Here is a 12739-nt window from a genome sequence, read left to right as displayed (position 1 = left end):
GTACCTTTTCTCCACGTTAAAAAACGACCCTGGTGTCTAACTCTGTCCCGTGGGGAGGCATTGTAAATAGGTACTCTTCCTTGGGGTGTTGGCTGCCACTTTTTAGACCTTTATGTCACATCTTTGTGGTGGGTGTGGGGATAAATAGATTGACATTAAGTTCTAAATAAACACTTTCTTTTGATTCCACATATTTGAGTTACCTCCCTTATATTCTAAATGGGCCAGAGATTTATGCTATTTAACTTTTCATTTTCTCTATTGCAACTTTTGATGGGTTTTACTGTTTAAAGATGTGCATGCACACAAGTTTTTAAGTGAGTGTTAATCAAATTGTGGTCACTTCTGGTAATTTGGTTGCCCGCCTGCTTGCGGATTATTCATTTCTGTATTGTAAACAAAAAATAACTTTTTAGAAAGAATTAAATCACAGAAATAGATTTACCAGAATGCATTTCAGTTTCTTAAACAAGTCTACAATTTTTATTTTTTAATAGCTGGGAGTGGGGATGACAACTGCGTTTAAATTGAAACTTGTTTAGAATTATTTAGACTGTCAAATATGAAGTCATCTTTTAGTTGTGAAATTTTAACGAGTCTGTATGTATCAAGTTTTGGAATTTCACAAATAGACATTCAAACATTGTCGTAGCAAAATTGTTTTATAACAATTTTTATTCAAGTCATAATTTTAGAATCGAGATGACTGTTGCTTAATAATGAATTTGAAGTGTAAATTTATAATTTAACTTGATCTGATTAATTCACTTTTTTTTTCTTCTTTTTTTTCTTAGGTTACTGCTGCCCGACCTATCCGATGGATGTCTATGTCCCGGCGACAAAAGAAAGTTTCACGATCTTATGGCGGTTCCAGATGTCATCTTTGTGTCAGAAACAGGTATGTCCCACTATACGTCTCATGGAATAAGATGGCCATTGGATTACGCAAACTACTTTAGTGAAAACTATGGAATTTCAAATGGAACCCTCCATCTTCTATAATATAAATTTCACCTGTCTGTTTAAATGTATGTATATCTGCCTAAAACTTTCGACAGACGCGACGGATTTTCACAAGATTGGTACTGTTTTGAAGTTCGCCCCTTCGGACGACAAATATTGAAAAATTGGCTAAATGCATTAATTCCTTCACCCTCAACTGGGTACTTTTCTACAAGGAGGGGTCGCTTTTTTCGTCAATATTTTCGAAAATCTTTTTGATTGACTAGCCTTAATTTAAACCTTCGCCACTTCCAGTTTGGCAATGCACACAACAGCAAAGGCTTTTTTTTTTTTTTTTTTTTTTTCTCTCAACACACACCTCCAAACACCTGAGTAACCAGGCTAGTTTAAATATACAGGGTAGCTTACTCTCGCTCCATTAGTCATGATTGGGTAGAAGTGTTAAGTAATTTATAATTGTACTGGCTTTCAGGCGTTGTCAAGTAAAAAAAAAAAAACATTGCCGGGTGGAGGGTTTAGTCATATACTAAAATATTTAAGATACACCAAATATCCTAAGTTAATGGAACTTGACCATATTTTGGATTTTTGGAGGAATAAAATGGCCGTTTTCATCTATGAAATTGAAACATGGAAATAAAATCTCAAAGCTTAAAGGGAAATAACTTATAGGTTAAATGAAAAGTTCTGTTTTTAAACACAACTGATGTTGATTGTAATAATTAAAAATAAATCAACTTTATATAACATTTCTAAATAGATTACTTAAAAATTCTATTATTTCCATTAAAACTTGAGAGCCAATTGTTAAAACAGATTTTATTTAATGTAATATGCAAATGAGATAACCTCTTAAATGTTGATTCCTTTTGAATAAATCGTATATATAGAAATCATACAGGAATAAAAGTATATGCAAGTCCATTTTCAGTATTGAAGTCTATTTGGGAAACTACATTTTGCATTTTTTTTTTTTTTTTTTTTTTACATAGGCATCACCACATTATCAAGGCCAAGAGGCCACTCAAGGATAAGGGTTAGAGTGTACAGTAGAAATTGGACAATATAGTAATCATTAGTAATGAAAATTTGATAACTTATATGGAACAGCTCATCAAGAACTTATTTACGTTAGACTTGAAGACAACCATATTGTAGTCAGCCGGAAAGCAGGAAAACGGAAGACAATTCCACAGGCGTGCAGTTCTAAGAAAGAAGCTTTGTTCATGGAATCTACGTTTAGGTTTAGGCACAGATAGAGTGGGGGGAATTATTGATAGTGTTTACAGCTAGACGAGTGTTTCTTGTGAAAGTTTGGCAAAGGGGGACCATAGATTGAAGCTCAGTCGAACACTTTCCATGAAAATAACGATACATCAGAGACAAACTCGCAACATCTCTTCTGTGAGATAGAGGTTGCAAGGAAGAGAAAAGGACATCTCCTACGAGGCTACAAAGTCTATTTTGAACTCTATCAAGGCAGAAGTCCTTTCTAGCAGCTCCTGCCCAGATGTGCCAACAGTATTTCATCCTTGGATGTACCTAACTCTTATATAGATAGAGAATAGCATCAGCAGTGAGATATCTACCGGATCGATAGAAAGATCCCACCATTTTTCCAGCGGCCTTGGCAACAGATTTGATGTACGTGTTCCATTTAAGATCAGGAGTAATGGTCAATCCCAGAAGCTTGTGAAAACTTGAGGCCTCCTGAAGACAAGAGCCATTCATTTCAATTGATGCCAGATGTGGATCAGAATGTTGATGATGTAAAGAGAGAAGCTTGGTTTTAGATGCATTAAAAAGTAACCAGCCACTCCTTTCCCCATTGTACAACGTGATCAAGATCAGAGGAGAGAGAATTGGAGAGAACTTGGTCGTTTACTGTCTTAGATGTGCTACCATAAATGGTAGTGTCGTCAGCATAAATGTCTACAAATGATGTAAGGATGTGATTTGGAAGATCATTAATGTAGATCAGGAAAAGAGTTAATCAAGTTGTAAACAAACAGGAATACAACTTAATTATAATTATTTTGTCAATGGCATAAAAGATGTTACAACTTTTTCTAGGTTGATGGTTCAATTCTCAGTATGGGTGATAGTGAAAATGCAGTTATGAAGTAAAACAGTCATAGCTGACAGAACAAGAGCAAGTTATTCTTGTTATATAAAGTGTTCCAAAGTTCGACAAAGTCTGAAGGTACATTGACAAAACCTTATAAGAAAAACATTAAGATGGCACCAAATTATTGATCTGCACCTCGAAACTTGTAAAATGGTAAACATTTTTTTTTTTTTAAATTGTTTACAAAGTTTAGAAAATACAAATGAAAGATGTATTTAACATTCTTAGTTTGAAGGTCCTTTGCTGTCATTGTCTGAAAATGTTTATAAAATGGGATTTCCCTTATTTCATTGCCCATTATAGCTTTCTATCCAAAATACTAACCCCCTTTTTTTTTTTTTTTTTTTTTTTTTTTTTTTCATTTCTAATCTAATTTTTAGTCCTGTTCGACAATTTTTCAGCTAAACATTTCATCAAACACTTTTACAATTCTGGAATTAGATTATTGGAAATGACGTTTAAATAATTTCCATTCTCATAAAATATACTTGAACAAGTTTTTCCTAATATATGTATTGCGTTCTTTAATGATTTTGAAAATATTTGCAAGATTTTTTTGTCTTTTAAATAACCTAAAGTAAATAGACTAAAAATAGCAATTCTTGTAATGTGAAAATTTTAAAACTATTTTTTTTTTTTTTATAATAAACTCTTAAAACCTTATCTGGCATTGTTGGTGGAAAAAAAGTATAACATAATTTCTATTAAAACACCTCTTCCCCATCTCTTTCTTCTGGGCCCAGCCCTTTCCTATCTCTGAACATACATAGACAATTTGTTTTCATAGTTTTCTCGAGAACTAAGTTGACATAAGGGAATTAATTTCTTAAAAATGATTTCTTTCTTTTAGTTATTAGTACATTGAATAGTTCCCCCCCCCCTTCTCCTCTGGACAAAAAAAACAAAAAACAATATAATTTATAATATAAGAAGTTCGTCCAAGGATGGAATACTGTTGGCACATCTGGGCAGGAGCTGCTAGAAAGGACTTCTCCTGCCTTGATAGAGTTCAAAATAGACTTCGTAGCCTCATAGAAGATATCCTTTTTTCTTCCCTGCAACCTTTTCCTCATAGAAGAGATGTTGCGAGTTTCTCTTTGCTTTATCATTATTTTCATGGCAAGTGCTCGACTGAGCTTCAATCTATGGTATCCCCTTGCCAAACTTTCACAAGAAACACTCGTCTAGCTGTAAACACTATCAATAATTCCCCCCACTCTATCTGTGCCTAAATCTAAACGTAGATTCCATGAACAAAGCTTCTTTCTTAGAACTGCACGCCTGTGGAACTGTCTTCCGTTTTCCAGCTGACTACAATATGGTTGTCTTCAAGTTTAATGTAAACAAGTTCTTGATAAGCCGTTCCACTTAAGTTAACAAATTTACTGAATTTCCATTGCTGACAATCACTATATTATCCAATTGACTACTGTACACTTTTTAACCCTTATCCTTGAGTTGCCCATGGGCCTTGATAAGTGGTGATGGCTATGTAAAAAAAAAAAAAATTACATTTGATTTGCATATATATATATATATATATATATATATATATATATATATATATATATATATATATAAAAGCGAAAATTCGCTTTTTGTGTATGTCTGTAAAATGCTTTTTTCGCTGGACTTTTCGGTCGGCTCATTCCTTAAAACTTTTTATATCACGTATAAATGATAATAACTATTTGTTACGAACTACGAACGGGAGTCGCCTGTCTATTTAATTTGCCCGACTTTTACGCGCTATTTTTTTTCAGATTTTTAGAGCGTCCCGTGTATCTTTCGCTTTTCTGTATAAAACAAGGGAAAATTGGCTTGCAGCCGCGTCATGTTTCAAGGTCAAACATCACACGGTTTCATGTTCTCGCACCTGTTAATTTCATTTTATAAACGTTAAATTAAGAGGTTTTTCATTCCTCTTCTCTCGTGGCTGAGATGGCTAGGTCCAAGGGTTTTTTCCATTTCGTTTCCATCTCCACGTCAAAGGTTCTGGGTTCAAGCCTACTTTCTTACTAAAACTTTTTTTTTTTTTCTTTTACACCTCCAAACACCCGGCCAATGTTTTTGGCCCTCCCCCCCCCCCCCAAAAAAAAACACACACACACACACAAACACCCGGGCCACGCCAGGTACCTCCCGCTAGTCTTATATATAACATGAAAATGAAAGAGAAAGCAAATCTTATAATAAAAATCTATTTGAAAGTCAGTAAGCTCTTATTGTGCGTAAAGTCTGCCGTCATGAAATAAAAGCTTGGTGACTTTCAAATAGATTTTTATTATAAAAGATTTTCTTTCTCATGACATAATTTATGTTTTTGCAGTCATTCTACATTAAAATAAAAATTCAAGCATATTAAGACTAAAACTATCAAATAATACATATCTGACAATTGGGATGTCTTGTGAAACTGCATTAAAATATTAAAGTAAAAGTTAGTTATTACCTATAATATAAAAGGCAGTTGTATGTTTGGTTAAAAGTAAAAAATTTAAAAAAAAAACCATAAGGTTAGTATTTTCTTTATCAGCGTTGCCCCGGATGAATAACATCTAAAATTTAGAAAGATGATTCATTCTTTTATCATTAAACTGACACAGATTTCCCGGGGGTGGGGGGGTAGTTTTTCCATCCAGATTATGTACCAACTAAAGGGAAGTAACTTTTTTGTTTCTCAACAAATTCTGTTATGTGGAGGAAACTCTAAAAACGAGTTTTCTGTATGTCCAGAAAGAGAAATGGTTTGCAACCTTTTTGTAGATAAATATTGCTGTTTTGTATCGAGGAAGATGGGAGGGATAGGGCATCAAGCACATTTTTTAAACAAAAATGATGATATTAGCACTGGGCTATGATTTTAATGTCTGATTCCTGTGTGTTGTATCTGATTTGTTTATTGGTCACTGTATTGATCCGAAACATTGGGAAATTATTGCTCTGAGCTGCACAAATTATATAAATATATAACTTCTGTACCTAGCTCTACTCGCATTGAGCACTAAAGTAAATACTGGAAATTGCTAAAATGTTATAAAATTTTATATAGATGCATAAAAGAATTATAATTTTTCAAGTATTGTTCCTACGTAGGTTTTTCCTTTGTTTATAGAAAATGTGCATAAAAAACGTATTAAAAAAATTTTTAACCATAAAAAAATAATCAGCATAGCCGATTCGTTAGCTTTAATATTTTGCACGAGAGAAATGATAAACGTTTTCTTTTCTGTGCCTAAAATGTGTTTAAAAGTAAATTACTTTGGTATTTTGAAAACAAAAAAAACTAAGATGTTTCAAAAGACGTTAATAATCGTTGGTTTACTTGTGTTACTGAAACAATAGTGATGATATTAGCACTGGGCTATGATTTTTTTATTTGATTCCTGTGTGTCGTATCTGATTTGTTTCATTATATCAATCAAAAAAAAATTGATAATGAATATTAGTGAATTTATCTGATTTTCTTGTGAAATCAATTTTAAATATTTCTAAACTGGAAAAATCGTATGCAGAATATTAGAATGGTTAAAGCAAGGATTTTTTTTTTTTTTTTTTTTTTTTTGATTCTTCGGACTGTTCTCATCTTGAGTGTCATTTTCAAAACGTTTTGGTCCAACTGAAACTTGCATGGAATTTCGAACGGAACATTTTATTTAATCCACAGGGGTAGGTAGAAGTCTAGATTACTTGAAGAAAAAAGGACTATACAACAAAATATAATTGAAATAAAAAATAAATTTTTTTAATGCGTAAAATCACTAAAAATACTTGCAACATTTTTGAGACAAATAAGAAACTAGTTTTTATGTGTGTGTCATATAGATAGATAGATAGATAGAGGTTATTTTATTTGTTTTTGTTTTTGCAATAGATTTTGAATGAATTCAATTATTTATACGAAAGTGCATTTCTAAATGGGAGTTGGGAATAATTTTTCCCTTTGACCAATTTGGTACTCCCAAATGGGGAACGGCATATATATTGTTTTTAAAATATAATTATCCACTGACACATGTTTCGTCGTCTACGACTCATAAGAGTGGCTGAATCTAGCGCGAGTACGAAATTGATCAAAGGGAAAAATTATTCCCAACTAGCATTTAGGTAAAAATGTACTTTCGTATCAATAATTGAATTCATTCAAAACGCATTGCAAACAAATAAAATAACATCTACGTAAATCGCGATATATCCAAACAGTCGTGCAACATGGTCCAGTGGTAACCGCTTAGGCTTCTTATCATGAGGTCCTGATTACGAATCTCGTTAGATTCAACCAATCTAATGAGTTGTAGGCGACCAAACACGTGTCAGTGGACAATTAGGTGTATCAGAATTTTTGTAGGAATTTTTGACACCCCTAACACGAAACTGCGAATAAAATATAAAAAAACTCGTAATTTCTCTTTTAAAAGTGGGTTGTTTATTTTCTTTATGGATTATACTTCCAAAATAAACTAAAGTTGTTTTAAAAGTAATAGAAATATTTTTTTTTTTTTTTTAAACAGTAATGAATTTTACGAACTAATTTTTAAACTGTTAAATGTATCAAAATTTTTCTATTGATTCTATTTTTACGATATTTTCAGGGTCAATGTGAAATTTTATGCTCTTTCCAATAAACCGAATATATTTTAGACAAACGTTTTTTTTTTTTTTTTTTAAACCCCCCCCCCTTTTCAAGTGTCTATTAAAAAGTAAATAATTTACTGACCAAAGTGTTATATATCACAAATTGAAGAAAAAAGGTCAATAAATAATATATTGAAATTTAAAAAAAAAAAAAAAGTGTTTTTTAGAAATTTACCTGTAAAGTTTGAAGTTTAAAACCTTTTTTAAAAAAAAAAACATGTTTTTTTTTTTTTTTTTTTAATGAAACCTTGGTCCTTGCTCCTTTAATTGAAAAAAGATTAGGGCTTGAATTACATTTTTCGAAGAGTTATAAGCTTGGAAAGACGGGGTGGAATTATGCACTATTTTTCACGAAATTTCTGACACACCTAGTGGACAATTATATTTTAAAAAACGTAAGTCAACACAAAACTTAGATGACCACAAATGGTTGATGGATTGTTTAACTTTAACCAAACCAAATAATTTATTTTTAGATTTAAAAATAAATCCACATAAAATTTATTTTATTTTTGTATTTTGAGTATAGAAATGTTCTATACACATTTTGTTGTTATTGTCAACATAACTAATTAGCGTTAGTGTTCAGTTCTTAAGTGGAAATTTGTTTTCTTGTATGTATTTCATATTTGAGAAGGGTATCTGGCCAAACAAATGTAATGATATGTAACTAGAGTATGATTTTTAACATCTAATTCCTATTTCGTATCTGATTTGTGTATTGATCTTATAGAATAGACAATTGTTTTTACCTTCTGACCCTGAAAGCGGAAACTCTTGTTAGCTTGCTTATTCTAAAATTCTGTTCATTCATTACTTTGGAGGAGGGGGGAGGAAGGTTTTTGTAGATAACAATTTGTTTAATTTTTGAAAATTAACTTAAAAATGCTCGGTAGAGATGAAGCATAAAGTTACATTAAAAAATAAATCCATGAAGCGTTTTATTTATTTGTTATTGAATCTAGCTCAAAACAAAAACAAAAATGAACATTATAAATAATTCTATTGTTTTCAGAATGTACATTTCATTTCCAAATTTTTTAGATGAGGGTTGATAATTTGGATTTGGATTATTCAGACTACCGTTCTCGTCTTGAGTTTTATTTGCACGTTTTCAGTTGATGTAACTTTTGATCTTCAGATATCTTATTTAACTTTGAACGGAAGCCTTTTATTTAATCCGCAGAGGCAGCGTGCTCTCGTTGTGTCAAATATGACAATGAAAGTCCTAATATGTAATTGGATTAAAGGTTTAAGCTTCAACCTGGATGACACTTAGCATACAATTGTGAATTGTCATATGAATGAAAACTGGCTGCCTAGATCTGGTCTTCGCTATCAGTGTAGTATTTGTTCTAGTGTTACATTTAAGTTAATTTTTCCTTAGTCAGTGTAGGGGAATTTTTATTTTTTGCCTACTTCTAGAGTTCCCCTTTCTGGGGAGCTGGTTTTCTCAACTTTAAAAACGACCTTGTATCACATTTTGCTCTCGTGAGGAAGCAACTAAATAGCAAAGGGTTTTGAAGATGTTATCACATTAACGGAAACTTGAAAATAACAATTGAGATGAGAACCGCATCCAAACAATACAAATTTAACGTTTATAGAAAAAAAAAAAAGAAAATTGAATGAAATGTTTGCGTTTTTGTAGCCAGTTATAAATCACCTTTTTGTTGCTTTCAAATTTCTATTTTTTTTATTACATTTTCAGCCCAAACAAGGCACATTGCCTCATTGGTGTAGGGGGGGGTACTATGTAGGGAGTTGGGCAGTAAGATGTCGGTTCACGTTACATTTGAACTTCTGCATGTCAGTACAGTTGGGGAAGCAGGGAGCCGGAATGGAATTCCAAAGTCTAACAGTTCTGGGGAAGAAACTACTGGAGTAGAAAGTTCTCCTACATCTAGGGATATCTACTGTGAAGGGGTGGAGTTTAGCTGCTTGTCAGGTTTGTCAAGGGGGTTCATCAGAGCATTCAGTGTTAAAATACTTGTAGAACAACCAGAGGGACGCAACGTTTCTTCGGTGGCACAGAGACTGGAGCTTAGATGACAGTTCGGCCCAAATATGACAATACTCCATACATGGGCGAATGGTGACCTTATAGAGGTACAGATACTTTCGGGCGTTAGTAGCTTTCTAGCACGGTAGAGAGAGCCTACCGTCTTTGCAGCGGTCCTGGCAATGCTCTCAATGTAATTGTTCCAAATCATGTTTCCTGTGAACGTTAGGCCAAGGAGTTTAAAAGAAGTACTTTCAGATAATGAATCTTTGGCTATTGGTGAGAGAAGGTTTCTTGTAATTATTGAAGGACATTTTTTTAAATTTCAAAAGTTGTTTTTAAAAAGTAATTTATTTTTATTATTTTACATTTACTTTTCTGTTTATAAAATGTGTCAGATGTCAAGTCCAACAAAACTGATGATAATTAGCACTGGGCTATGATTTTGACATCTGATTCCTGTGTGTCGATCTGATTTGTTTGATTGCAGCAACTCTAAACTAGATGATAAATTTTTCTTTCAATGAATCTTATCGTAAATCTACAGTTTTCTGTTTTAAAAAAAAAAAAAAAAGTCATCTCAAAATCTTAAAGTATGAAAATAAGAATTTTGTCTCGTAGTAAAATACACATGTAAAAATACGAATTTCATATTTGTGGTAAATATTATTCTCATTTAAATCTGTTTGTCTTTTTTTTTTTTTTTTTTTTTTTCAATTTTATTTCTATAAAATTGATTGTGAATAAAAAGTGATTCTAAAATAGATGGATTCTTTGAAATAAAAATTTTTTTTTTTTAATACATTTTCTTTAGATTTGAGTATCTTTTAGATTGGCATAAAATTATTGAAGAAAAAACAACGATAATAAAGATGTAACGTAAAAAAAACTGATGATAATAATCACTGGGCTATGATTTTAACGTCTGATTCCTGTGTGTTGTATCTGATTTGTTTGTATCAACTAAAAATATTTAACAAAAATGAACGAATCTTGTTGCGATCATATTTGATTGCTGAATCTATTTTAATTATTAATTCATACTAATATAATATTGTGATATTGTATGGAAATCATTTAATATTGTGATATTGTATGGAAATCATTTAAATAAATTAAAATAATTTTACGTTAAATGATGTTTTGGAAGTTTTTTTTTGTACGAGGATGATAATTAGGATTGTTGAGAGTATGATTGTCGTCTTTATTGTTATATTCGTGTTTCGTCAGTGTAGTCTCCCACCTCCTTAAGATGCACCTTTTTGAATTTGGGCAGAATTTCTTTAAAAAATAAGTGATGGAAATCACTCCAGACAAAGCATAAAACCACTTGATTTAAGTTACTTAAAACAAAAATCCTACTTTTTAGCGTTAAATCCAAGATATTTTATGCCCAGAAAGAGAAATGGTTTTCAAATTTTTGTAGACTAATATTATTTTGTTTCGAGGAGGATGGGAAGGATGGAGTATCTAGCGCAAAGTTTCAACAAAACTGATGATAATAAGCACTGGGCTATGATTTTAACGTCTGATTCCTGTGTGTTATATCTGATTTGTTTGATTGCATCAACTAAAATATATTTAAAAAATGAACGAATCTTGTTGCGATCATATTTTATGTCCGAATCCATTTAAATTGTTAATCCATACTAATATGAAATTGCGACATTATATGAAAATGTTTAGACAAATTAAAATAATTTTATGTTGAATGTTTCGGAATTTTTTTGGATTGTTTAAAGTACAATTGTTATTTATGTTTCCGTCAGTGTAGCCTCCCACCTCCTTAACGTGCACCATTTTGAATTTGGGCAGAATTTCTAAAAGTAATTTTTTTTTTTTTTTTTTTTTTTTTAATTATGAAAATCACTCCAGACAAGGCGTAAAAAAACCACTTGATTTTAGCTGCTTAAAACAAAAACCCTACTTTAGCGTCATAGTGTTAAATGAATAAATTGCAACCCAAAGATGTATTCGTTGTCACCGGTTGTTCAAAACCCTTTTGTCACTGGTACAAATATATATACACGCTGACAGTGAAGTAAAAATCACAACACAGTTGATCTACAAAAAATATATTTTATTTCACTTTAGACAAATCAGCTTTTATTATTCTGTGTTTTGACCTTTCTGAAGGGGGGGGGGGGTCTGGCTGTGAGGAAATGGTGATGCCGTCTCACTCTTTCTGACCAACTAACTACTTTTTTTTTTCTATTTTATTCCTAAAAGCATTCTTTTCCTATTGAAATGTTTAATATTTCCTTTGTCTATTATTTCAAGCTTTTGACTGATATCTACTCGCATGTATCGGAGTTAAATTATGCAATGGTGGAAAGTCCCGAATTCTTCATGTTTGAATCCATTTGCATGTGTGTGCAACTCCTCAAATGCTTTTCCTTTTCGGGGTTGCCTACCCATATCTAACAAGGATAGAACGATAAACTATCGCAAACAATGTTGCTTGAAACTGATTATTAACCGACTGTTTCTTGTTGAGTCGTGCACATCTTTTTTAGGAGTCTTAAATTGAATGTTGTCATATTTAATTTGACTTCACAACTGATTATAAGTTAAAAAATCACTTATTCTCATCTCAAATAAAATAAATCCCAACAAAACTCTTTGATAGAGGAACAAAATGTAACTGTGAAAGATAAATCCTAGAATAAGACCCATAACAACCCCTTTTTTGGGAGCTAGATTTTCTTTACATTAAAGAGCAACTGTCATAGAGGTGGGCAATTAAGTTGCGACTCCTTCAAAATAGACATTGGATTCCATGTTATTTGTATTTCTACTCATCCCCTTTTGCATGCTTTTTTTTTCCTAAGTAATCTAATTTTTTATTCTCTGATTTGATTTTTGCAAATTCTTGTTTCTTTGCAGAATTGTCCGAGCTTTCCTCATTGAGGAGCAGAAGATTGTTGTACGTGTCATGAAAGCAAAAGAAGGCACAAAGAAGTAAAAGCCATGCATCGCTTTAAATAAACTTTCTTGGAACAAAAAAAAAA

At 31.9% G+C, this 12739-nt stretch overlaps 1 protein-coding gene across 2 annotated transcripts in view; it reads left to right on the top strand.

Annotated features, from left to right (window-relative positions):
* LOC145265622 (large ribosomal subunit protein eL34-like) overlaps positions 1 to 12739 on the top strand; it is a 23220-nt gene extending 10481 nt beyond the window's left edge. For both annotated transcript variants that reach the window (XM_080121656.1, XM_080121655.1), the window contains exons 5-6: positions 795 to 898; positions 12615 to 12739. In XM_080121656.1, coding sequence (XP_079977782.1) covers positions 795 to 898; positions 12615 to 12693 — 183 coding nt within the window. In that variant the 3' untranslated portion in view covers positions 12694 to 12739. The remainder of the gene's footprint in view (positions 1 to 794; positions 899 to 12614) is intronic.

The sequence above is a fragment of the Euprymna scolopes genome, chromosome 40 (assembly GCF_053919585.1).
Source record: "Euprymna scolopes isolate OS-2025 chromosome 40, ASM5391958v1, whole genome shotgun sequence".
In the NCBI taxonomy this organism is placed as follows: Eukaryota; Metazoa; Mollusca; class Cephalopoda; order Sepiida; family Sepiolidae; genus Euprymna; species Euprymna scolopes.
The sequence above is the reverse complement of the archived record's forward strand: the minus strand, read 5'-3'. Positions and strand labels throughout refer to the sequence as shown.